The 27,182-nt window shown below is 38.6% G+C and overlaps 1 protein-coding gene across 1 annotated transcript in view; it reads right to left on the bottom strand.

Annotated features, from left to right (window-relative positions):
* Positions 1 to 27,182, bottom strand: part of LOC139717918 (gamma-aminobutyric acid type B receptor subunit 1-like) — a 307,083-nt gene that overhangs the window by 94,641 nt on the left and 185,260 nt on the right. The window contains exons 2-4 of the mRNA XM_071629404.1: positions 5,862 to 5,996; positions 1,897 to 2,067; positions 1,165 to 1,332 (exon numbers count right to left, since the gene is read on the bottom strand). Of these exons, the coding sequence (XP_071485505.1) occupies positions 1,165 to 1,332; positions 1,897 to 2,067; positions 5,862 to 5,996 (474 nt within the window). The remainder of the gene's footprint in view (positions 1 to 1,164; positions 1,333 to 1,896; positions 2,068 to 5,861; positions 5,997 to 27,182) is intronic.

The raw sequence follows: 27,182 nt of genomic DNA on the forward strand, positions 1-27,182 counted from the left end.
GATTATATTTCTTTGAATGATTGATTCCTCTTTTTTCAATAGGTCCAAAAGTATTTTGAACTGGGATAGATTAACTTTACAATGACAATGCAACATCTAGCCAATGCATATTCTCCATATTATGCTACAGTTGAAATAACGACACATATTTTAGATAGAAATTGAATAAAATTCTTTAATTTTCCATCTCTAAGGAATTCTGAGCCAGTCCTGTTTGTGTGGTCCATGTTTCTATTCTATTTTGATACAGATGTTGGAAATAGCCAATAACATAATATCCCTTGTGCCATTCCTAAGAACAAACTCAACATCTGTCTTGGTTATGTGGGATTAACTGCAAAACATTCCAAGACTCATATGTCAATTCATTCAAGCTCAAATCCATCCCATTATGATGAGCTGTACTAGATTGCTTGCGGTTGACTTTAAGGTTCTCTACTCCATCGTTGCAACAGCTAACTAGAGTTTACAGCTTCTTCAGATTTCATGGATTGTCTCATTAGGAGGGGCAGGGATGCACGATTGTAAACATCATTTTATTACACCCATATTTCAATTTTGATGGATCAGAGATCCTAAAAAGTTTAACAAGCTGTTCCCACCTTCATGAAGATAACCACGCTGTGCTTCAGAAGCCCTGTTCACATATGCCAAAACCCACACAATTGCTGATTAACATGTCAGTAAGCTGCTTTCTTACAAACTGCAAAATCCCTTGTTCATAAACGCCAAATAATACCAGATCATTACTGCAATAATGGGGTATTGAGTCACAAGGTATATGAACAGCATCCACAAATATAGTGGTATATTCAATGCTTAGAAAATGTTGCAGAATGCATTTTGAATTCTGCCCCCGCAGCTCAAATAATAATGTGCTCTAGTTTTAAAGCTGCAAGATTTGTGTTTTATTTGTTTTTCTGTAGATAAAGTTAATGACATTTGCTACCCACAATATTGCATTATTTTTCCTGTGCTGAAAAAAAAAAGGGGGAAGCAAATACTACATTGTTTGGGTCAAGGCTGCTCGTACGCATCGCTTTTGGTAGCACTTTCTGCAAAATTGCTACCAGTTCTCTGCTTATTTTGTGGATAGCTGGTGAATATGAACGGGGTTCGTTTGAGATATGTGCAGTAGTCATGAAAGCCTTTCTTGAAACTCACCTCACAAAAGACCCGCCGTGCCATGCCAACGTAGAACACACCGATGATGATGCGGGCGTCCTGTCTCTTCAGGTTCCCGACGGCGCTGTCGGGGACAGTGAGGAAACTCTGCCTGCTGACGATCTCCATGTCGTAGGCCTTCACACGTCTCTCCAGATCCTCAATCGTCTGAGAAGGAGAGTCAAAAGAGGTTACTGTTAAACTAGAAACATTCACTGCATGAAACTATCACAAATTGGGGCCAACAGCCTTTTCTGTGGCATGAATTTTTCCTGAATGATAGCCACAGGTATTCAGTGCATTGTGTAGACACGCACTTCCACATGTATTTTTTTTTTTCATGAATCTTGGCTTAATTCTTGCAAAATTTGTGATGGTTTCATGCATGCATGCAAAAAAAAAAAATTGTTTCACAGTACTGTGAAATTCTAATCATGTCATTTGTGCCACTTCACAAGACTCAGTTGCAGGATTTCCCATTTTTAAAATTTACAAGACTTGCACATGGCCCATTTCATAACTTTTCTTCTCCTTCAAGATCAGATATTTGGTTTTCTTCTTTTTGCATACACATATAATCCTAAGTGATATACTCAAACATATATGCACATAGATTTGCTTTTAAAAGGGTCAAGAAAAGTTAAAAATGTGGAAGTAGAGTTAGATTCTGATTCACAGTTTATCCTCACTTGGATACCCTGACTTTGGGGACAGTACGTTGAAGATACTCACCGATGTGAACACCTCCTGACTTTCCTGTATGACGGATATTCTCTTCCAGCCAAACAACCTGGCTAGCTTGAGGCGGGTGGGATTTTGCAGCGTTGCCGAGGGGTGTGTCCTGAAGAAAGTCTGGAAGCGCTTCCGATTGGACAAGGCCGGTGAGCTGGAGCCAAAGGCAAGCTGCAGGAAATACGATTGAGAATTCCAAAATAAGTATATTTTATATCACCTGTTTGAAAAGACTGCAGCAGAGAATTCACACTCGCCAGGATTTTATGAGATGGTAAATTATCATTCATAGCTGAGAAACACAATACTGCATGCATGCATAGCAAGAGAGCAAGATCATGGCAAAATATCACTTAACTTTAAAGGGTGTGTACAGTTCTGGTTGAGGTGAGGAATAAGCTTTTAATGTTTTGCAAGATATTTAGAAACCACTCTATGAGATGTCAAAGAGCATGCAATTCTAAGGGGTAACAAACGTTTATTTGATGAAAATGGACTTTGAAATGGCTGAGATATCCAAAAACAAGGTGAAACAAAGAGATCCTAATAAAAGGCGTGGCCTGTCACCTTTTATTATTATCACTTTTTTATATCTCAGCCATTTGAAAACCAATTTTCATCAAATAAATGTGGATCCTTCTTAAAATTACATGCTCTTCCATATTTCATGAGAGGTTTCTCATTATCTCACTTAAAAATGTTCAAAACATGAATCCCCACCTCAATTAGTACTGTACAGTCCCTTTAAAGCAGAATTCCTCTCTACATTGTCATTGGCTTCAGGAAACAGAGTCAGGATCATTCAAACAGATTAAAGGTACGACAGGTGGAAGTAGCACCACATTAAACATAAATTTCAGCTTCACATACACATCATAAAATAATGATACAGTCAAACCAGTCTGTAGCGGCCACACAAGGGAGACAAAAAAAGTGGCTGTTATAGACAGGTGGCCACTACAGACAGGTTTTTTAACTTGCTTTTCATGTTGGAGAAAATTGTTTTAGCATTCGTATATGGCAGATGGCTGCTATAGACAGGTGGTCGCTAAGACAGGTTTGAGTTTATTTTGATTAACCCGTTTAGGACGGTTTGATTTTGCTACAACATGCATTTCCCATAGACACCTGCCCGAGTATACTCGGGACTCGTCCTCAACGGGTTAAAAAAATAACCTGAATTAGGACAGTACTGCATGTTTTATGGACATATCACCTTCTGGAGTTATTCTTTCAACACGTATACTTCCCTAATCAACTCATGTCAGCAATCTGAGCAGTTTAAAGTTACTGTTATGGACTGTTTGTATACAAATGTTTGACATGTTCCATCACTATGTGCTAAGTCACTGGATGCATTTTTATCGTAATTTCTAAATCAACACACATTGAGATTGTGTGTCATTCTGTGTACTGCAACAAGATAGGGGAGTTGCTTTGGCCGAGTCAATAAGACCATGCTAATGCACACGCAGGCTTCCATGCACATATGTGTAAAGAGATTTGAACCCCAATCTGGCAATAGTGCCCTTTTGCAAGGCAATTTTCCCTCACTGAAAAGTCTTCAGAGGAGACTGATAGTTTGTGTGTCCCTTTTGTAGCCCTAGAAATTAGATTCTTTTCATAAGCTGGTATACTGCAGCAGTAAGTATTGCAGACCTTTCTTTTAAATAATAAAACTGGAATCTTCTTCATGATGGAAGGGGATTACACTACTCCTGTAAAAGTGGATATTTTCGCGCATCTACATTTTTGCCCTCGCCCTGGTAAGAAGAGTTTCGCGTGTTTTTGATGCGTCGGAATCAAGACATCAAGTTCTGGAACATATGGCAAGCAAAAAATAGTTGCGTGCTTTTATTTTCGCTAGTTTCTGGTTGCACGAAATGTGTGAAAATTTCAACACCACAAAAATGTCCACTTTTACAGTATAGATTTCCAATGAATTCATTCAGATCATAAAAAAAATTCAACTGTTGTTCTTGGCACAAAAGGGGAGCATATTCTTGTGTGACATGGGGTTAGTTTTTCACTTCTCCTCTAGAACTCTGAGGTGTCTTACTGCATGATTTGATGGACGACATTAAGAGACATTAATCTTCAACCACGCAAAATTTTGTGACATTTGCAAAAGGGATACATGGCCTTGCCTACATACCTAGACCTATGCACAAAAAAGAACGGAACAACCTTCATTACCCTCATAAAGAGCAGGGTAAAATCCTAGTGAAGGAGTCAAAGAGACCAAAAAAAAAAAAAGAGCCTGGCTGATATCTGCAATAATCTTTGAGATTGAAGAAGGCAGATTACCCTCAAGAAGATGATATTATTTATTGGATGGTCAAATTACTTCCAACAGGCAGAAGCAGGCACTAAATGGCATTTATCGCGGAACAAAAGAATCAAACTGACTGCAGCAACGATGTTATGTCTAATCAGATAAAAAGTTCCAGAAATATATTGGAGCAGAGATCTTGCAACATGAAGGAAAAAAAGCAATTTAAACAAAATTCCTGGAAACGTCTCTCTACAGAGCTCCATTGATATGGCTGTTTCTATTACACAAAACACACTCAAAGCCAAATATCTGTGCAAAACAGATGTGATATTGTCAACCCCCCCCCCCCCTGTGGTGCAGAGAAAGAAAACAACAGTAAATGAGAAAGAGAGAGAGAGAGAGAGAGAAAGGAAGAGATAAAGAGAACAAACAAAGAAAGTTTTCTTGCGTCAACATCATTAGGGCGCATTATGGCCCATTACTCGGCGTAATTACCCAGTTTTCTATTTCCTTGAGTTTGGATTTTACCGTCCCCTGCTGCGCCCAGCAGTGGACCGTATTCAATAAGGTTACGGTGGGATCCCCGTGTTATAATGAAATCTGACCACTCATTTTTTTAAAATTCTGTTTCCAAATCTTCTCTCTAGACAATGCAAAGAGCCTTGAGAGGTACAATTCCACTCTACACACTGTAAGATAGAAAATAGATGGTTTTGAGGTGCAGCGGGTTAATCCTCAAACTTACTGAATGAAAATGACTATCATGCCTTAACCATTCTTTGTCCATCGGCTCTACATCTCCAATGATTAGGAGTTCTGGCTGATTCTGGCTTCACGCTGGGAAGAATATGAGTGGTAATTTCTTGAGTCTACACTCGGTAATTTATTTGACAATATTGGGACTAAATATCAGAGGGAGAAGAAACAATACCTAAGCTAATTCAATTAGCTTGGCATCCCCGAATTCTGCCGAGGAGATTTAGACTGTGTCCAATGAGATGTGAATGTGGTTGGAGCCATGTGCTCTCAGACAAACAGGCTTTCTCCGCAACCTCCCCTGTGGATGTACAGTCTGGTTAACATTGATTTCATGTTTTGCTCATATTCACATTCTCCTCTCTTGCAGAAGGCAAAGAGGCAGACAATATCACTGACTTATTTGTCATTTCATCAGCTTGAATATCTATTGAACATTCTGTTTTGTTTTGTTTTTGTGTTCCACGTTGTCCTTTTTTTATACCAACAGTCAACTAGTTTGTTTAACCTATCATCTTCTTTACTTTATTTATTTTATTCTATTCATTTTTTATTTGTTATTTGGTTGTTGTTGTTGTTGTTGTTGTGTTGTTTTTGTTTTTTGTTTTTTTTTTGGGGGGGGGGGATTTTCAAAGCTTGTGCCTGAATATGCACAGGTTATCACCTCTTGTGTATAGTTACATTGTTTTTACAGCACATCAAAATGTGTGCATGCAGACACAGGTGCACATGCTGGATATGTGTATGTATGTATGTATGTATGTATTTATGTGTGCATGACTGTATGTCTTGGCAATCACATGCAAATATATTGACACAGAACTATTTTTGGACACGTATTATAATAAATATTCCAACAGGTGACCAATGTTGGTTTGCAATTTGTCTGTCTGTCTGTTTGTCTGACTGTCCGTTGGTTTGTCCAGAAACTTACCACGACAAGGTTCCACATCCTCGCAGCCTCAGCTACCGGTGTGGACACTGTGCTGCACCCTGTCAGCATCATGATCTTGGTGGGTGGGGTGTAGAGGAGGTTGTAGAAGATGTTGGTGCCCCGCCCTGGGTTGCACTGCAAAGAGCAAAGTAAAGAGAGGAAACATAACAATGTCAACACTTCCGGCTGAATGCTGAGCAATGTCTGTCTTGGGCACATGGAGGAATGTGTGTGCACACAACAAACAAACAAACACACACATACGCATCTCTGGTGGAAACCGAGGACCTGTTTTATACCCATAAGAATTTTACCAAATAACCGAGGACCTGTGTGTCGGTAGGACTCTTGTCAACCAAGGACTCATTCGTATATTACCATCCATCCGAGGACTTATTGCTATAAATCGAGGACATACAAACATGTACCCCTACATGCAAAAGCATGCAAAAGCAGATCGTTTGGAATGGTCTGCGTACTGAGGGCATCCTCGGTTCTCTGTGTGTCCTCAGTTTAAATGTAAAGTTTGTACGTGTGTCCTCGTTTTACACCATGGGTAAGTGCACACACACACACAAACACACACACACACCTTGGATAACAAACTTTCAGTTCTCAGTTTTCACAGAAATAAAGACATCCTGACGTATGTCAACTATTTGCATGTGAACAATTTCAGTGGACCACTGAAATAAATAATGGAAAGCATAAATGACGAGTAACATCATATGATAAAGTACTAGCAGAAAGCCATCCACGGACACCGTTGCACGAAAAACACTTAAAAGACTGAATATTTCATCTTTGACAAAACAAAATAAATGTCTACTGCATTAACTCTTTGGTAGTCTCCTACATGCATACCCTTGTAAGTGATTACAAATATTTATAAACCAGTTTCTTTCATTTTCTCTTTGAATGTCAAAGTTGAAGTGAAGCAGTGGTGAAAAATACATTTTTCAAAATAGATCGCCTTTCTTTGTTGGGAATGACCGATGACAAAAATTCCACATTAACAGACGGACACAAAGTCAAGTATCGTTCAGTTTTGCTTTCTTGCGTTTCCTCTTCATCTTATTCCTTTGCTTAAGCGTTGCCTAAGATGTTGGATTGGCACGAAATCTGGTCACGTCCTTCGCGGGGCTCGTGGCCAATAAAAACATGAGAGAAGTCTCCCCCACGTTAGAGGTAGCTGCCTGCGAGTGACCTTCACGGCTGCTGTTTACGAGAGACTATTTCTGTGGGATGAGGGGAATGCAAAACCATCAGAAGTGTTTCATATGAGGCTCAGAACAGACAGGAACAGCTCAAATTTTGTTTTTCTCCAACGGTCCGTCTGCCCTACGCATGAATATTCTGTGGTTCTGTCCTCACTGCTCTGCAATCCATTTACAAGGCTTATTGATATGTCTATGGAGTGAGAAGACCTTTGACGCAACAATGATAAGTGTTTGCTCTTTCGTGGGATCAAAAGATTTTGGATATATGATGCCACACTCAACCAAAGCTGAATGGACTGGCACTTACACAACCACTCTTTGAAACTTACGAAATCTGTTAGATCACAGAGTCAACTGATTTCGTTAAAAACATTAGAACAGTAAATGCGTCAGTGAAACTCACGCAAGGTCTGGGCCTCTATGCCATAACACTTTAATTTTAATGATTTGGGGGGAACATTTCCATTCAGCTTCAACCTTTCACATTATCTTCTGAAATTATTTGCTCGTACAGTACTAGATTCATCTATCTCTACAGCACATAAAAGCCCATTGTGTAGTACACACTGGCCAAAAGTTCCTGGCACAGGAGGGGTTAATTCAGTATTACTACTCACATCAAACCAAAGCATGAAAGTATAACAAAACATCAAGCATGTTTCTTTCATACAATCATGAAGAAATACATATGTATGACAATGTTATTGTCATTAACACTAATGTTTCTGAATGAATAGATAAAGTTAGGAGTTATTAGTAATAATAACTCAACTTTAAAAGACTGAACAGAGGACAATGAATTGTGTGTCAGAATACTGTAGGTGTGATGAATTTTATGATTGTAAATGCCTCATCTATCATCGAGGTAGGCAGGGAAGTTGGTAGGTTCTCTACCTTTCATCATATTCATATCTGTCAAAAATGTGCAATCAGATAAATCACATTCTGAGTGTGATTCACATGTACATATTACATTGCAAAAAAAATAGGATGGTCTATAAATGATGACACGTATCACCACTTTTTCTTCTTTTTTTTTTGCTGCTAAAAGAAAAGTGAGAGAGCTCTATCACTTACATTGGACACTGATGTTCTGACTCACTAGGGAGATGCATGTTCACCTTTTACGAGGAGCAAAGTGGAGAAACATCATAAAGGCAATATTCTTCAAATCCCTCCCCCCATCAAAAATAAAAAATTTTCATTTTTCTTTCCTTGCTTCCCGAGGACGAGCTTGGGCTCACTGAAACCACCAGGTCAATTTAAATGGGTCAAGGTCATGACTACTCAGTTGGCAAGGACAAATGGAGTTGTTGTCTGGGGGATACAATTTCACAGGATCGGGATTACTCCACCTCATGACAAATATCCTCCCAGCAAAGTTTCATGAGAAGTGTGGAAAAGACACATTGGATTCTGTTCCCTTTACAGTACCTTAACAGGTTGCTACATTCCCAGGGTAGCTTCTGATTTGTGTAAGTTCACCCTCTGAAGCTGTGACATCGGCCTGCACACAGGGACTACGAAAGTTTCAAATGTTATGTATACCTTCACGGCATCAGGAGCTACAGCCAGCAAACCTGTGAGACAGTCATCCAGAGGGTCAAGGTCATTCATAAACCTAAGAGCTTTGGGTGATGGACAAAGCACGGATGACTGTTACATCATGCATTTTGTCTTTCTTTGAATATCGCTTCTGTGTAAGAGACAATCAAAGAGGTTTTTTTTATAAGGAAATAAAGTTGTATGCTTTATTAGACAAGATTTGTTTTTGTATACAGCTGGAGGCATGCATTCAAACTATTCTTTTTATATCCACTCCTTGTTATTCTAAAACAAACTAGAAATGTCGCTATGGCGACTGATGCCTCCGCCATAATGCATGATTCTCCCAATAGGCATATAGTACAATGTCTTCACAATGTGTGATCCATGACAGTTTCACATAACTGGCAAAATATTGATATGACAGGTTTGTCAGAAATGACTCGAATGTTCACTTTCCTTGAACTGGGTTTGCTATAATTGTCGAAGAGTGAAGGGTACACATATTTGGGGATTTGAGAATTTTTACTTGAATTCTGACGGACCCTTTCATAAGTTTATGCATTGAGTAATTTCCAAGGTATGAAGAAAGAGTGTAATTACAGTTCAAAATAGATTTTTTTTTTTTTTTGGGGGGGGGGCATTGAAACCTGGCCTTTGACCCTTAACCTTTGACCTTTGACATTCTGGCTGGAAATTTCCTGGAGAATCTCCATTAGGCAATATATATTAAGTTTGAAAACTAATAATGCAAGCATTTCATATACTAGTGTATGAGGGAAATAGTAAAATATTGAGGAGTTGACCTTGACCTTTGACCCCATGACTATTGACCTATGACCCCTAAATTCACTAGATAATCTCTGCCAGTCAGTACATGCATATGTACAAAGTTCCATGAAGATACATTGAACCATTTGTGAGAAAAGTGATACTACAACATTTTCACCTAACCTTTGACCTTTTGACCTTTGACCTTATGACATGAAACTCTCTCTGGAGAATCTTTATGCAGTAGTACATATCTACACCAAGTTTCAAGAAAATACCTTGGGGCATTGCATAGATATTGGGGAAATAGCAACATTTTTAGCATTTGACCTTGACCTTTTGACCTTTGACCTCTTGCCAATGTCACTAAAATCTACTCAACTAATTGTCCCATAATACATCATCTTTGGACCAAGTTTGGTGAAAGCTGCTTCATCCAGTTTTGAGTTATCACGTAAACAGATAAATTTCAGGATTTGACCTTGATCTTTGACCTGTGACCTCAGTCCGATTTCACTAAAAAACTAATCAAGTAATTGTCCAATCATACATCATCCTCCGACAAAGTTTGGTGAAATTTGCCCGATCCAGTCTTGAGTTATCGCGTAAACGGATACAATTTCATGATTTGACCTTGACCTTTGACCTTTGACCTTTGGCGGATTTCACCCAAAATCTAATCAACTAATTGCCCTATCATACTTCATACTTGGACCAAGTTTGGTAGAATTCAAGTCAATATTACTCAAGTTATCGCATAAACGAAAGCGGACGGACGTACGGACGGACGGACAACCCGAAAACATAATGCCTCCGGCACCACTTCGTGGCGGAGGCATAAAAAGGAGCTTAATCATATCGCAAAAAGACCAAAAAAAGAAGTACATAATGTCATTCAAAGTGAAATGTGATCTGAAAATATCTTGTAAAATTAATGATATTGGCCTAAGCTGAAACACCAAAGAAAAAAGCAACGTTGCTATTAGAAAGTTTGGCAATAAAATGAGCAACAAACAAATGACCCTGTTGAAACATACACAGGGAAAATCAAGCAGTACAGCAGTTCAAATTATTTAGAAAGAAGCCAGGTTTATTTTTGTTTAATGAAAGTTCAAGGTTCTTCACACACATACTATGTGGGGGTAATATTGCAAATTTCGTGATGGGCAAGGCAAATTAAGACTTAATGCAGCAGATACACCTTCCTTATCACCATGTCAGAGATGGAATTAAGCTCCCTACTGCTGGTGTTTTGAATACAATACCAATTCAAATAAATAATCATAGTGAAGAGTATCGTAAATTTTCTAAAGTCCACAAACATGGAGAGGGGTAATACAGCAATACTGCAGTCTACAGAGCAGTACGGAATAAAAAAAAAATTGGATTACCCCCCTGGGAATTACTTGCTTCAGGTTCTTACAAATAAGCTTGCAGGATTAGCTGCGGCGGAAATGAATACCACACGCGAGTGTGCTTTAGCAAAAAGAACATTCGCTAATCCTGCAAATATATCCAATCAGACTAACACCAGCAAACCAAATCAGAGAAATGGGAGGCGGAAAGGTCTAGGCCACGGGGATGCCTTTAACTTTAATGATGGCGAAGGTCAGAAATGGGGAATGGCGATGGAGGGATAATGAGGTGATGATAACACCTGGAACGGTCCCTGAGAGAGATTGACAGAAGGAAGAAGAAAGGGTTGATAGGGGAACAAGCAGTGAAAGAGACAGAAGAAAGTATATATGTGAAGAAGAGAAGAGGGAACATAATAGAAAGAGAAGGGAAGAGCATACAAAAGAAAGAGATGGAAGGAAGCACATAAGAGATATAGAAGGGAAGGAACATATAAGAAAAAGAGATAGAAGGGAACATATAAGAGACAGAGAAGGAAAGGAACATAGGGAGTGGGAACATGCAAGAGAAAGAGAAGAAAGAGATCATATAAGAGATAGAGAAGGGGGATGAATATTGAGAGGGAGAGATGGAAGGGAGCATAATAAGAGAAATAGAGGGGGTAAATATATATATAGGAGGGAGAGATGGAAGGAAGCATGATAAGAGATACAGAAGGGAAGGAATATATAAGAGAAAGAGATGAAAGGGAGCATACAAGAGAAAGAGAAGGCAAGGAACATACAATGAGATGGCAGGGAGAATATGAGAGATAGAGAAGGGAACATATAAAAGCAAGAGAAGGAGAGGAGCATACACAGGAAAGAGATGAAAGTGAGCATTAAGAGGAACAGAATGGAAGGGGCATTTACAAGAGACGTGAGCATATATCAGGAGAAGGGATGGAACATACAAGACAAAGAGATGGTAGGGAGAAAAATATGAAAAAGAGAAGGAAAGGAACATGTAAGAGAAAAAGATGGGAGCATATAACATAAAGAGTAAGGAACAAATAAGAGAGAGAGAGAGAGAGAGAGATAGAGAGAGAGGGAGGGGGACTGAAAGGAACATATTAAATAAAATGATACAAGAAATAGAAGGGAACATAAAAGAGAAAGATAGGGTACATGTAGTCTATAAGAACTGGAGATATGAAATTGGGGAAAGGATGAAAAGGAAAAAAAGGATCATACTTGAAGAGGGAGCCAAATAGAATGGTAGAAGAAATGGGACAACTGATAGACAGATGGGCTGGTGGATGAGAAAAAGAAAACAAATAGAAAAGTAGGGCTGGGACAAAGAGAAGATAGATAATTTGTATATGCTGGTGTATTTCTTTGTTTGTGTGTGGGTGTGTGAGGGACAAAGTGATAGAAACCAAAAGAATCCGGACATAGCAGGTATTACTGTAATACCAGAAACCATAATTTGACATCTCCCCCTTAACATGTTAACATAATAACCTCAGCCACGAGTGCTTTTCTAGTTCAAGATCTGTCCTACAATTTACATATTCTCTTGGATGAAAGTAAGTAGAATAAAATGGAGGTATAAAGAGTTTGTAGTGAATTAATATCTACATAAGATAAGGGCCCACCAGTTGTAAGAGGGCTAAATCATGCACCCTTCGAGACTCTATAAAGATGAAGAAGGTAGCCCCAAATCAAAGTCAACACTTCTTATTCTGGCACTCAAGATGTATATTCACGATTAACCCCCTGAGGACGGACTGATTTTGCTATAACGCACATTTCCCATAGACACCTGCATGAGTATTCTTGGGACTCATCCTCAACGGGTTAAATATCAATGATCATCAAATAATCAGCCTTCTCTGCATGCCTGAACAATGGACTACAAACAACCTGTTTGTCAGTGGAAATGTACAGATAATATTTGTAGTCTGCATGTTAGAACAGCCAAGAATTACTTGATATTTGCCATTACATTCAGGAAAAATATATATATGTTCAGGAGAAATAGCAGTCATTCTACCGAAGTATGACATATGATTCCTTTTTCAAACATCACAAAATTTTGCATGGTTGAAAATGTCTCCCAGCATCCTTTAAGAAATCTTATGGTAATACAACTCAAAATCTTTTAAAAAGAAATTAAAAAAATAACCCTCTGTCACTTGAGAATATGCTCCTCTTTGGTACCAAGAATAATGGGTGGAGGTTTTTTTTTCCGGGGTCTGGACAAATTTCCTGGAAATCTTGTGCATTGTTTTCTCCTCCATCATATAGTAGTTTCCAGTTGTACTATTCTGAGGAAAGGTCCGAATTAACTAGGTCTACAGTAAGCAAGCTTATGAAAGGAATCTTATTTTCAGGGTTACAAAAGGGATATGCACAAGCTTTAAATCCTGCCTAGCACAAACATCACATACAGAATATTGTGCCCACGTACTTTGTAGAAAAGAAAAAGATGATGGGTGATAAAAAGGCAGATGGAGGAGGAAAGGGATCAGAGAAAACTTCTTTGGCGGCCACAAAACGTGATTCAGACACACTCTGCAGATGTCGAGGGGGTTGCGGAATGCACCGCGGACCGATCCAAGTGGTCCTTGTGACAAAAATTATGTTGCTCTCTGTGCTTTCAGATTGGATGAGACCATCAAACCCCACTCCACAAATAAATGTCCCCCTTCCATCTCTCTCTCTCTCTCTCTCTCTGGAGTTACAAAATTTGACTTCAGATAGAGAGGCTTACAGACACCCTAAGAAATGTATTCATCTTTCTCTTCTGGGAACAAACATGCATCCTCACATGAGGTTGACCTCCCCTCCTCTCCCCTCCCCCCCCCCCCAAAAAAAAAATATGAAAAACAGAACATAACTAAAAACAGAACCTTACCCACCAAACAATCGAAGAAACAAGCACTGGATATCAAATTCTTTGTCCTGATTTCATAAGTCTGGCAAACATTTCCCTACATCGGTACAACTTGTATCTTTCACAACATTTTCTGCAAGTAGTATACCAAGTCTGACAGAAAGCATAGATAACAGCTCAATCATAAGCATACAGCTGAAAACATGGCCACTCATTCTTGGTTCTTACAACAACAAAAAAAAAAGAAGAAGAAACAAATGTCACAGGATACTATCAGAGCATTCTGAAGGGTGCTAACAGCAACCTGTTGCTGACTGAAACACCTCACCAGTTCCCTCTTAACTCTTAACGTGCCATGGTCGCCGAACGGCGACCTTAGTCCTGACGTGCCATGGTCGCCGATTGGTGACTAAGAAGAGCGAGAAAAGCATTGATCATTTAAGTTATTGTGGTACCGTAATGTGTTACACCAAGAAACTGCCAATGATATGTACTGGTAGCTGATTAGTATAACCATCGTTTCCACTGAAAATATGACCATGTTTACATTGGAAATTTTTGAGTAAATACATGATTTTTCAGCTAGATGTACTTTTTTCGCGTCGGGAAAATCCGCAGTGAGCGCACCCTCCGCAAGATGTGTATGGACCAAAAGTCTCATTGGTAAACCACGCGTGTGTATGCTATTGAATCAGCGTGTATTGTCTATGCGGTTCCACTCGCATTGTTCCACTTGGATGCTGTCCTGCGGGAAGCTGCTTTGATTTTGTCCCTGAAAGAGGGTCAGCTTTTGTTCATCGGTCAAGTCTTTCATCCTTTTGTTTTGGTAAACATCACTAATCGTCCCCCATGCTAGCATAGGAATTACGCGCGGACAAAGGCTAGCCGATTTCAATAGAATACGCCCGCCCCCGGTCCGCTTAGACAAAAGGAGGATTAGTAGGTTCTTCCTTCTCAAGTGGACAAAAGACACTCTTCCAGGGCCAGGGACATTACTTCAGTTGCAAATACAGGATTTGGGACTAAAGAAGTCACATTTGGGAATGAATTACTGAGGCAGAAAGAGAAATTGCTAAGACAAAATAAACTGCTAGTATCTTTGGAATCATACAATTCTAGAAGGCAATTTTGTTATCATTTGAAAGAGGAGATGTTGCTCTAAAACTTTCTCACAGAGTCAAGGGAGCGTTCTATTGAAGAAAAACCGCGACTGACTCTTTTTTGCCATACTACACAAAAATTTCTAATAATTTTTTTGATGTATCAATTATTTCTGCAATATTTCAGGTTCAGATAGAAATTATGGCAAACTGACTACATGACATGAAAGAACAAACATTTCTTGATATATGTTGTGTAGAACTCAATTCAAAACAGTCAAAAGTTTCAGAGATATGGCGGTTTTAAATTTCATTGTCGGTCCAATTTCGAAACGTTCTGGCTTTAGGTAAAAACCTCTGGCACGTTAGGGGTTTTGGGCCTGGCACATTAAGAGTTAAAGGTGACAAACCATAGTACACCTATATCACCCCATGTCACATGCATTAATATTCCATGAATCAAGGACGAGTCCAGAGTATACAGTACTCGGGCAGGAGTCTATGGGATATGAGTGTTGTAGCAAAATCAGCCCGTCCTCAACGGGTTAACCTCCATGCAGCACTGATGAGAATGACTCAACGAAGTAACTGCATATTACTTCACACAAATCTTTTTTTTTTTTTTTTTTGAATTCTCAATATGTATATTGAATAATCGTTATGTGTATTCTGTTCCATGGAATAAAAGAGATAATATATCATTACATATTACCAGCAAAACTAATCATGTGCTTTAACCCATTGAGGACGGCCTGAATTTGCTATAACATGCAATTCCCATAGACCCCTCAATTCAATTCAATTCAATTTATTCGGCACAAAATAAATCAAAAGTACATTATGTACGCAATAAAAACAAAAGCAATGTGTATAAACATACATGCACATATTATGGAAATTAATGCCGGGACCCCTTTGAAGCATCTGGTGCTTGTTGTTATTCTCGGGACTTGTCCTCAACAGGTTAATGCTCATGTTAGTTTGATATTGTGCAAATGCAGTGCAACAGCATGAAAATTCCTGCTTTTACAGTAACACCATGTGGAGTCTTCATCAATAGATTTTCTCGAAATACACAGATCAGACTAATTCCTCAAAAATCATCAGTACTTTACAAAATGAAAATCGACATTTTAATATATCTTTACTGGGCAGCATGGGATATTCCTCATTTGTGAAAATGAAATATGTGCCTACATAGACTACACTCTTTATTCTTACTTCTATTCTTTATCTTTTTTTGGGGGGGGGGGGTGGTGTTAGACAATCAGTGACCCATAAATTACTTTGCCATCTATCATCCAAAATAAATTTTTGTTTTATCCCTCTGTAATTGGAATATCATATGAATTATACCAATCCACCCTGCCCATGCATGTAACCAAAATTTACAAAGCTTCTTCTTTTACTGATGTTTGGTTAATTCCCCCTAGGCTCTGGTCACAATATAACTGGCCAGTACCCATCACAGCATCACAAGACCAAAACATGTGTGACCTCCCACCGCAAAACACACATTAACCCGTCCAGGACGAGTCCCGAGTATACTTGGGCAGGTGTCTATGGAAAATGCATGTTGTAGCAAAATCAATCCGTCCTTAAGGAGGCGACAATGAATTTCCACATCTCTGCATAGTTTAAAGGAGCATAAAGCTCTAATCTTTAAAAGTAATACATAACTTGGTCAATTGGGCCATCCTAACCCATTCAAACAGTGCTTGAAATAAAGAGAGAGAGAGAGAGTTAGGAGGTGCAGTTTCATAGAAAAGGGAGAAAAGTGGATCTACAAGAGTAGGGTCACTCAGGCATGCAGTGCAGGATTATCAATGAAAACACATTCTACTTTCCAGTGCAAATAACCTCTGTCCGAAAAAATACAGTCCAGAAAAAAAAGGAAAAAACTGCTAATATCTCAGTTTCATATTTTTTTAAGCCATCAAATTTTGACAGTATGTAGATAAAAGATTACTCTCCCAGGTGAGATAAACTTTAAAACTTGATTTAATCAACTCAAATGGCATATTTTTGTTCATTACAGGGAATGTTAATCTGCAACATTTTGTGGGTTTCGAGCTGGGCAGTCCCATATTTACTAATTTCACCTGAATTAGGGTAATATTTTCCAACAAAATGCCAAAAGTAACGTAACTGGGAAAGTCAAAATGTAGTCATTTATCAGAACTCTCGACAATTATAATGATAACTTCACGATTCCCTTCATGTTCGTCTATGACGTGCATACAGAGCACTGAAGTAACAGGACCCTGGAAAAAGCAAGACAGGTGAAACAATCACGAATGTCACAGTGGTGCGTGCTCACCATATTTCTCGGAAATTAGGAGCTGATGTTGGAGACAAGGTGCCATGTCCGACCTGTCAGAGGTGCGTGGGGAGGAAGGTTTCACACCTTTTACCCCTTTTTACCACCTGTCAGCTAAAAACAGCATCCCACAAAGTGCCAGGCAATTTCCCCCTGCATTCGCAGATGGTTTGCATGTGCAAATAGTAGCTGAGGCATGGCCACAATGTGAGAAAATTCTCCGCATAGCACGAGCTAGTTTGTAAAGTGACATATTTTTGACAAGTTCCTTTCCGAAGTACTTTCTGAATTGAATATAAAAAAAGAAGGAACTGAATCCCTTATTCCAAAGTCAATTTTTGAATGATGGGGATGTAGCAATGAGTGACTGAGGGCTAATCATTTATACACAATATAACCATTTGCGATATTTCCAGTGCAATCTAATGGGAGGAATGTGTGATAATGGCATTTTTTTTAATTTCATTTACATTTGTGATTACTGTACATTTAGAATAATCAATTGCCATAATGTTACACTTTTCTTCAATTTAAGCAAAGCATTCTCTGTTCTGCATGTATTACTGCAGTAAAGAGGTCATTTTTGTGCTAATGATTTTTTCCCTCCAATGGATAAGACAAATTTTGCATGTTTCTAATTCTGCAGAATCAAGATATTTGTTAATGGGAAATATGGCGAGCAAAAATATTTGCATGTTTTTATTTTGCATTGGTTTCTGGTTGCACGAAATGGACAAAAATTTTCACACCACAAAATTTTTTTCATTTATAGTATATTCTCCTACTCTTATGTGAATGTGAAAATAGAAGAATTCAGATAAAAAAGCATGTTAAGAGTTATTCCTACGCACAAGTCTTCTTGGAAATTCAACACAGAATTTCATTAACATTGTATCTACCAAATCTAAATCTACTGAAGATATTTCAGTACTGTGTTAGAGCTTCTCTCGTGATGATTTGCCATTGTAGCTAATGATAAAACCAAATGTCTGCATTTTTTTCTTGGGCCTTATACAATTTGCAGTAGTAACAGGTAAAGACGAGAATTGTATTCATTGATATTGCCTCTGACCTCAAATTAAAGATTCTTTGTTATCCATGTACTTAAAGATGCTATTGAATTTCAGCGATTAAAAAATGTTACATAATTCAGTCTGCATGTTATTTTCTTCTCATGTTTATCACAGCAAAATGTCACAGTGTACTGAATCCCATTCAGGAGAAGATCTCGGTTCAAAGTCTAATGAGCCTTAATGAATCACTCATTTGGAACTCGGTTCTTACTGAGCTTGCATTTCTGATAAAAACAGCTGTCATGGATTTGTAGAACAGCTAACCTGATTACAACAAGCAGGCCTGGCACAATTGACATAATTCAAGTCTTTGCTGAAAACGCATCTACTTTATGAATGAATCATTCTAGATGATTATCCAGACACTCATATTACCTTCGAATACTGCTGTCTTGCCAAGCAAAAGAGGTGACGATGCTACGATCATCGAAGGCAATTGATATAACAGGCAAACTTGATTTATAGATTCTAATAGCTTACACAAATTCACAATCATAGAGCAGTGGGATTTCTGTTTGGGAGTGAGATGCAAGCAATATGCATTAAGGCAATTAAAGACAAATGTTCTCACAATATTCTCCCCTCCAATTCACCCCCACCCCATCCCCCCCCCCCCCCCCCACCCAAAAGAAATAACTTACAAAAACCATTGTTTCATTCTATCACCACATACAACTTTCATTGAACCATCATGAACCAGTTTGCAATGCATTCATGCTAAGGTACAAAGTACATTCACCCTCTTAAGCATCAGCCACCTGTAAATTACATGAGTAATTGCATGATGACAGTCAAATACCAGTTAGTGATTAGCTAAACAGAGTCATGTGATGGAGGTACATTCGTTACATTCGCCCATGGGCGAACATTCTTGGTAATGTTCTCCCATGGGAAAACATTTTCATGTAACAAATGACAGAAGGCCTAGGACCGCGCGCACACAGTGAATTTGGCTCTGCGCGAGCGAGCAATCGAGTGTGTTGTGCTGAATGCATGCTGGTGGTTGCAAAGATCGTACACTGAATCTCTACGATCTTTGGTGGTTGACGTATTTGACTAACCCATATAATATAACAGATGATGACTTTTGTTGTCGGGAACATGTACCAAACGTTCCACCCTCAGGGTTTGAAATGCTATTTCGGGAGGCTATAAGTCCCTCGACTTCGTCTCGGGACTTATAACCTCCCTCAATAGCATTTCAAACCCTTCGGGTGGAACATTCGGTATGTCCCCTCCCCAGCCAGTCATCATCTATATAATGTCACCAGCAGTAAAGATAGAATTAAAGGCATTATGCACCATTTAAATTACTGTTTCCACCAAGTAATTGCTCTTTTGAGGTTTTCAGAAAATCATCTGTGAATGGAAACAGAAAGTGAAAGGAAAGAGACAGACTTGCCAAGAGAGAGAGAGAGAAAACCATTACAGAGCAAGCATGAATTGGGTTATCAACCCAGCTGACTCCTTAACAGGGGGGTTGTTGTAACACCCTCCCAGCTGATGCTTTGTCATTAAGGTGCCCAAGTCTCGTGTCTGGTATGATGCTGCGGGCAGCTCGGGGTTAGAAAAGGCGAGGCAGACATTACGCCATTAGTCCAGCCACAGATGGGCATGTTTCCCCTATAATGATGAGTATGGTATTAATTGGAGCTGAATCCTTAATTATCTGTAACCCCCCTGATAATGTCATACAACCCATATCATTATGCTAGGGCGTAATAATGCATGTATCCAAAATGTGCAACATGAGACTGTTGAAAGACATGCATACGCTTAAAAGATATTAGGAGAAAGAGAGAGAGACATGCACGCACATAAGATTATGGGTCATTGTTATGCTGGAAATAGTAAAAAATACTTGAAAAGCAAACAAAAAGGAGAAAAGCATTGCTCTTTCTGACCTTGTGAAATCAAAAGAAAAAAATACAGATGATGAATAAGAAATGTTAACAAACTGGACTTCCATACCCCAGCTACTCGTTGAAATCATTTCAGGAAAAACAACCAACCAGCGCTCCAATAACATCTATGTTGTATGACCATCTTCTGTATTGTGCTCTAATGATGAAATATTCAGATACTAAAAAGAGGGGAGGAGAGATTTTTGCATAAGTCAATGAGGGAAGGAAAGCTAAATCACCTGTACACCAGTGACAAGAGAATGATTCATGAGGTCTACAGAATTTGAGATGAACTCTTACAAGATAACTTATAAGAAATAATGCATTCTGCACTGAGGAAGATTTGTCCGCCTGTCAAAAAGCTGCCCCCAAAAATCGAAATATTCGCCAGGTCACGGAATTACTGAAAATGTCTCTTGTATCAAATTTTAGGCTATGCTGATGACTGAATAATGAAATCCCACCCAATGTGTGTGAGAGTGTACCTGTGTCTGCTCGCAAAATGGAAGCACGTATTTCTGAATTTCAGGCAGAAAAAGGCAAAATAACTAAAACAACAACAAAAAATTAACACAGAAAGTCAGGACTGCTCACTGATAGTTATATTTTTTGCACAATGCTACTCAAAAGCTGCGTCATATTTTGGTTTACAAGAAGAGGAAAATGTTACTATCTTTATTGGAGCAATGTCACATACTCCTAGAAACTTTTCTTATTTTCCCTTACAACACTGCTCACTTTAAAAACTTGCCCTTCAAAAAATTGGCAAGTATTTACAACATGTACCTTTGGATCCAGAGAGTGATGATCTTACTATTCACAGAGCATTACTTTCAGAAAAATCTGACAGATTTGTTTAGTGAAAGTGTACCAAATGATTGTATTTTTTCTCACTTTCTGGGAGCAAACAACTGCATCTTTGTAGGATTTTTTCCTGCTTGAACGGCTATCATGATATACAAGAAACAACATGCAATGAGGGAGTGTGTCTATCATTTCTGAAAGCATGAATGTTTCCGTTATTTTCGCACAAAATAGAGAAGATGGAATGTATCTGTCGAAAACATCCGCACCCTCAAGGAATAGAACACTGCAAAAAGTATGGTGTTAAATATGAAACATCGAGCTGGTGTTAAATTTCTTGTGCTCATTTGTGGTGTTAGATAACACTTCCACGTGTAACTTCAAAATATATTTTTTTAAAAAATAGTTACAGTTCTTCTTGTTGATTTTAAAGTTCAACAAGACGATCGAGAACTTTCCGATAAAGTACTTGATTTTGAAAAAAAGGTGTGAACACGTACACCACAGTAATACCAGTTGGTGTGCTCTCCTATTGACACTGGGTAGGTGTTATACCATTGACATTAACTCCAGCAATATCAAATCAACGCCATGCGGTGTCACTGTTGAATTAACACCAGCGCAGTGTCAAAATATCACTAGCTACAGTGTCAAATTAACACCACGACGTGCCAGGTGAACACTTTTCAACACCATCACAACATGTACTTTCTACACCTGTGGGTGTGGTCCTCTATTGACACTTGATCAGTGTTAAATTTAACACCAACAGCGTTAAATCTAACGCCAACGACGTTAAATCTAACACCGATGTTTTTATAGTGAAGGCTAATTTAGAAGATACTCAAGACAAATACAGAGGTACATTTGAAGTCTATCAGGGTTGACTTGAAATGAGAGAAGATATAAAACTGGAATGTACGACACAAGCTACACACGGTCATTATGGAGGAAAACTTGATTGACACTATACTGTTTCTTCAGACTGAAGTTTCTTTCACTAATATTTACCTGTAAACATTAACAGCCATTTGGACGTCAGTTTTAGATTTTCTGCTTGTAGTTTTGATCTGGTTTAGATGGGTCAGCCATTTCTAGGATGCCACAATTTCATCTCCATAAGGACAACCACAAAGAACGATGTAACGCAAAAACGACATTATCGTAAAGTGCATTAGGGCTATGGATACTGTTCGGGGGTGAGACTTTAAGAATTTATGGTAGGAATTTTAAAAACATCAAAACACGTTTGTTGCAGCAAAAACTTTTTCTACATATTTCGCTTTCTTGCCCCTCTGGCTCTGTTGATGGCTTCATTTGTCAATGAAATTAGATGCTAGTTCTTGACAATTAGGATCAAAAAACCTTTTGCGGCAGTAGACAGTGCCATGGGCGGCAGGATATGATGGATTATATGACAGTCTTTTCCTGTATTTGGCAATTTGCAATGATAAGACGGCTTTAATTTACTTCCGAGCATATCTACAGCCCCCCTTCCTTCTTTTCTACCATGTCTGCATCTAATAATAGTAGTATTTTCCTTTATCCTCTAGTATCTTACTTGTTTACTCAGCAAAGCTGAAAAGAACTGCATATTGTGGGATTTTTTTTTGGGGGGGGGGAGGGGGGATAAAACATCTACAAGTTAGAAAATTTTGTATAAGTGGAAAAGTTTGACAAAAGCATAAAACAGCACATATTTTAACTTCCTGATGATGTTCATACATAGGCACTACTCTCAAACCCCTCTTTTTAAATAAATGTCTTTTAAATTGAGAAACAGAATAACAAAAATTGTGTGAGCATCTCTTTTCTCTTGAAAAAAAAATCATAATTCATGATAACAAAGACATGACAATATAACCAAAGCAGTGTTGCTCTAGAGACACTGCACTACCAAAAGTCGGGTGTGTTAAATATAAAAAAACCAAGCTGGTGTTAAATTTCTGGAGCTCATTTGTGGTGTAACATTAACACACATGGGTGTCACTTGAAAACATAAAACTTTTCTTTTAATAGGCATTTAGTTCCTGTTCTTCTTGCTTAATGTTGACTTTGAACTTCAACAGAATGAACAAGAACTTGATTTTACATGAAGTATATGATTTAAGAAAAAAAAAATGAACATACATTTACACCACAGTAACACCAGAGGGTTTGGTCACCTATTCACACTGGCTGGGTGTTACACCAATGAAATCAACACCAGCAATATTAAATCAACACCATGTAGTGTCATTGTTGACTTAACACCAGCATAGTGTCAAAAATATTACCAGCTATTGTCACATTAACACCACAAAATCCCAGGTGAAACTTTTCAACATCATCATAATATACTTTCTACACCTCTCCGTGTGGTCCTCAATTGACACAGGTTTGTGTTAGATTTGACACCAGTGGTTTAACTCTAACACCAATCTTTTTGCAGTGTGGTTGCTATCAAAAAGGCAGTGATCAATTCAGCTACCTTTACACAAGGTATTTTTGTCTGCACAGCTGTGGTGAAGAAAACAGTCATATGTTTTGTAGTTTATATGCTTCACAAATTCAAAGCAGTTTTTATATTTTCCTAAGCTTCAAGGCATTTCTTTTTTTTTTTTGTTCAATAATCTTACACCATACACAGGAATACAGTGGTGGATCCAGGAGGGGTGTACTGGGTGCGCGCCTCCTTTAATTTTGTTTTCTGGGGTTCTTTTTAGATAAAAGAAATAAAAAGAAAAAAATTGAAAGGGGGTGTGTGTGCCTCTTATAATTTTTGTCTTTTTTATGCAGCTGATTGTATTACATTTCCTGCTTGTCAGCTGATGAAACCTAGAAGTGGTAAATAAACTGCTTTTGGCCCCCCCCCCCCACCCTTTATGGAATTCCTTCATCCGCCCCTGGGAATATATAATATAGCTATATGATAAGGCTTTTTGAGGTTGAATTGCTATGAGGGTTTGTGCGGTAATCTTTTTGTTGCTTTAATGGAATGGAGTATACCATAGTTAATGAAGTCCACCTGGCCATTTAAACTGGTGACAATGGCATACCATATATATGTGAATGGGATAAACAAGCAACTCTGAGCTTTTAATGGTGCACAACCCTAATGCCTTCTCTATACGTCCATTCATCCCCCCCCCCCCCCCCCACACACACACACACACTTTTAAAATTAGTTGGGGGCAAATAAAAAAGTAGGTGGTGGAGAGGAGAGAACTGGGTCGCAGATATTAACACAGACATCATCGACAGGAGAGAAAGTTATACAGTCACCCAGGTCTCAATCTTAGCTGCAGAGGTATCTAAATGTCATTGAGCTACAGATATATACGCCTGCATGAGCGTGCATGCAAATAATGCAGTCTACACGCCGCTTTCCGTCCCCTTCCTGGGCTCGATCTTCCATTAAATGCCAATCAGCTGCCACTTTGCCGCTCATCTTATGTCATTTCCTCCCCTCAATATCACCCACCTTTGTCCCTTTCTCTTTTTTCTGACTTCATTTTCCGCAGCAACACCCCCATCATGCCCTGGGAGAAAAATTGCGCTTCTAAAAACCTTTCTCCTGCTTCATTTTCTCTGTCTTAATACTGCCTTGTAGGAAGAAGAAGAGGAAGAAGAAAAAGGAATTGCATTCTTGATGGCCTAACACTAAAGTATTTCCACATCAGATGGCTTTTTGTTCTTGGAAGAACTTTGCTAGAGTAGTCACTCGATCACTGGTATACATGCTAGACATTGACATTTAATCCTCACCCTACGTCCTGGTGTCAATGTCTGCTCAAACACCGCCAGAGCTCTACTTCATTTCTTCCTCTTATCTTGATCACCAAGACTTCATTTTCTCCTCCTTCTTCATCATCATCATCAGCTCCTCCTTCCTTCCTTTTATCTCTTTTAACGTGGGAGTCACATGATTTGAAACTCTAGTCGAGTTCAGCAACCTTTGATGCATATATAGAAAGAGGTCGCCGATGCACTGCAATCAATAATCACAAAGGTTATACCCCTTTCTGTGTCAGGGACACTGGGCACTGTATAGAATGCTAGAGGTTTTCTGAGCCAATCAGCACTCAATGCAAAGGTTTAAAGAAATGGTACAGTATTGGTGGAGATGAGAATTGGGCTTTCAACTTTTTGCGAGATACCAAGAAAACACTTATGATATAGTACAGGGCATACCATTTTAAGAGGAAGTCAAAGTTTATTTGATGAAAATTGGGTTTGGAATGAATGAAACATCCAAAAACAAAGTAAAACAAAGCAATCATAATAAAGTGTGGGTCCTACACTTTATTAGAATCGCTCTTTTTTGGATATCTCAGCCATTCAAAACCACTTTTTATCAAATAAATGTTGAATTCCTCATAGAATGACAATCCATGTCATGCTCTTTCATATTTCATAAGAGGTTTCTCATTATCTCACCAAAAATGTTAGAAACTTGAAATTAGGTCTCAACTAAAACTGTATGATACCTTTAAGATATGAAATAGGCATAAAGCTATGTCTATAAATAAACCAAGCAGCAGGACTTTATCAAAATACTCCATGAAAACCAATGTCTGTGTAGCTATCAGTAGAATCAACATTCTGACCTATAATGATTGGTCAGTAATAATATCCTTCTTGAAGAAACATAGCTTTCTCAGAACATTTTTTTTTTACTATGGATTATGAGTCTTGCAAAATTGTCAAATTACACGGCATCTTTGATATCATAATTTTCGAGGAGTCCATCTTTGTGGGTGCGACATGACTACAAGAAAGAGTTATTACACTGTAACAGAATGGGGCTCCACCACTGATGAAACTAAAGCAGTGAAGCACAAAGGATTAAAGCAAGCGACAAATTAAAAAAATAAGTCTAGCCAGTAGAGCGTACATTCCAAGGCTGAGAATATCTAGAGAAAGAAAGACTCCCAAAATAAACAGTATCCACAGTGGGACACATTGGCTTCTAAAGAAGGTTATGTACACACTGAATTTGCCACCCTGCAAAAAATTATGAGACCTTTGGAAAACATGATCAACTCCATCTACGATGAGGAGAGAAAGAACTGGTTTTTGCTTCCGAGAACCCCAAACAAGACATCGTGATCAGCGGCAAGAGGGAGATTAGTCCCGGGAACAAACAGTGGGATTAAAGAGGGAGCAAATGGGCCATGCTGGCGTGAAACCAGGTGTGAGCGATGCGACAATAGCCTCGCGGCGTCATCCCGTCTCCGATCCGCAATTCGAGACTTGTTCCGCCCAATCGGAGGGAGCGGGATGGATCGCCACGGCAACACAATGATGCGTGATGGAGGAATGATTGGAGGGTCAGTAATTGAAAGAAAACCCTCATCACTGAAATGAAAGAAAAACATGCCATCCATCAGCACCTACAAGTCGTCTATTGATGCAGCTGACTTTGTTATAGAGACAAGTCTGCTGATCGTCTTTTCTCCCACTCCCGCGGCTATTGTTGATGAAATGAAAACACCTTTTGTTTATGAAAAGCTGACATATAAAGCAAGAACAAACGAGATAAGTAAATCAATACAGACCACTCTACATTGCAAAAAAAAAAAGAAGGAAAAAAAAATCAGATGAAATGATGGACTCAGCCTAGATAGTAAATCCTTCTATGAAAACATCCCAAGACAAATTGAAAGCACAATCAGATATTTTGTTAAAGTTTCTCATGATCGCATGGCACAGATACAGAAATCTTCTCAGTCTAGAATCCCTCATCCTTTAGAGACCACCAAATGCGGTCAGGATTACATGATAACTTCGGGGATGCAAAACAAAAGTGATCTTCATAAATCCCTTGCCATTCTGCACTCCACAATCTTACACAATTTAGACTCTCTTATCCTTTTTGGAGACCATCAAATGTGGTCGGGATTACATGAAAACTTTGAGGAAGCAAAACAAAAGTGATCCCCGTAAATCTCCGGGCATACTGCAATCGACGACGGCCAACTTTGATCTTTGCAAAGTCTCTGAAATCACCTGCAGGCTGGTGGGGGATAATACCTGCATGGAAGGCACAGAGCCCCATATGAATGAGGTTTACTTTTACTTTCCAAAGATAGCATGCCAAATACTTAACTCTACACTTTGTTTCTTATCAGCATACTCATCATTAGCTTTTCCTTTGTCAAAATCCAGATCTTTATATCATCATAACTATATATATATTTTGTCTTTCATATTTATACTTCTACATAATTTTTGTATGCTTTGATATGTTGTACATGCTTTTTAAAATAAATTCATGTTTTTTTAATCATTTTAGCTGTGTATATTGTTCCTGTTTATAAGGTGAATACAGAAAATTGGAATAAAATTATTAGACCTTGTGACATTTTC

Source organism: Diadema antillarum, unplaced genomic scaffold, assembly GCF_040938485.1.
Source record: "Diadema antillarum isolate AM-2024a unplaced genomic scaffold, OU_Dant_1.0 scf00000085, whole genome shotgun sequence".
Classification (NCBI taxonomy): domain Eukaryota; kingdom Metazoa; phylum Echinodermata; class Echinoidea; order Diadematoida; family Diadematidae; genus Diadema; species Diadema antillarum.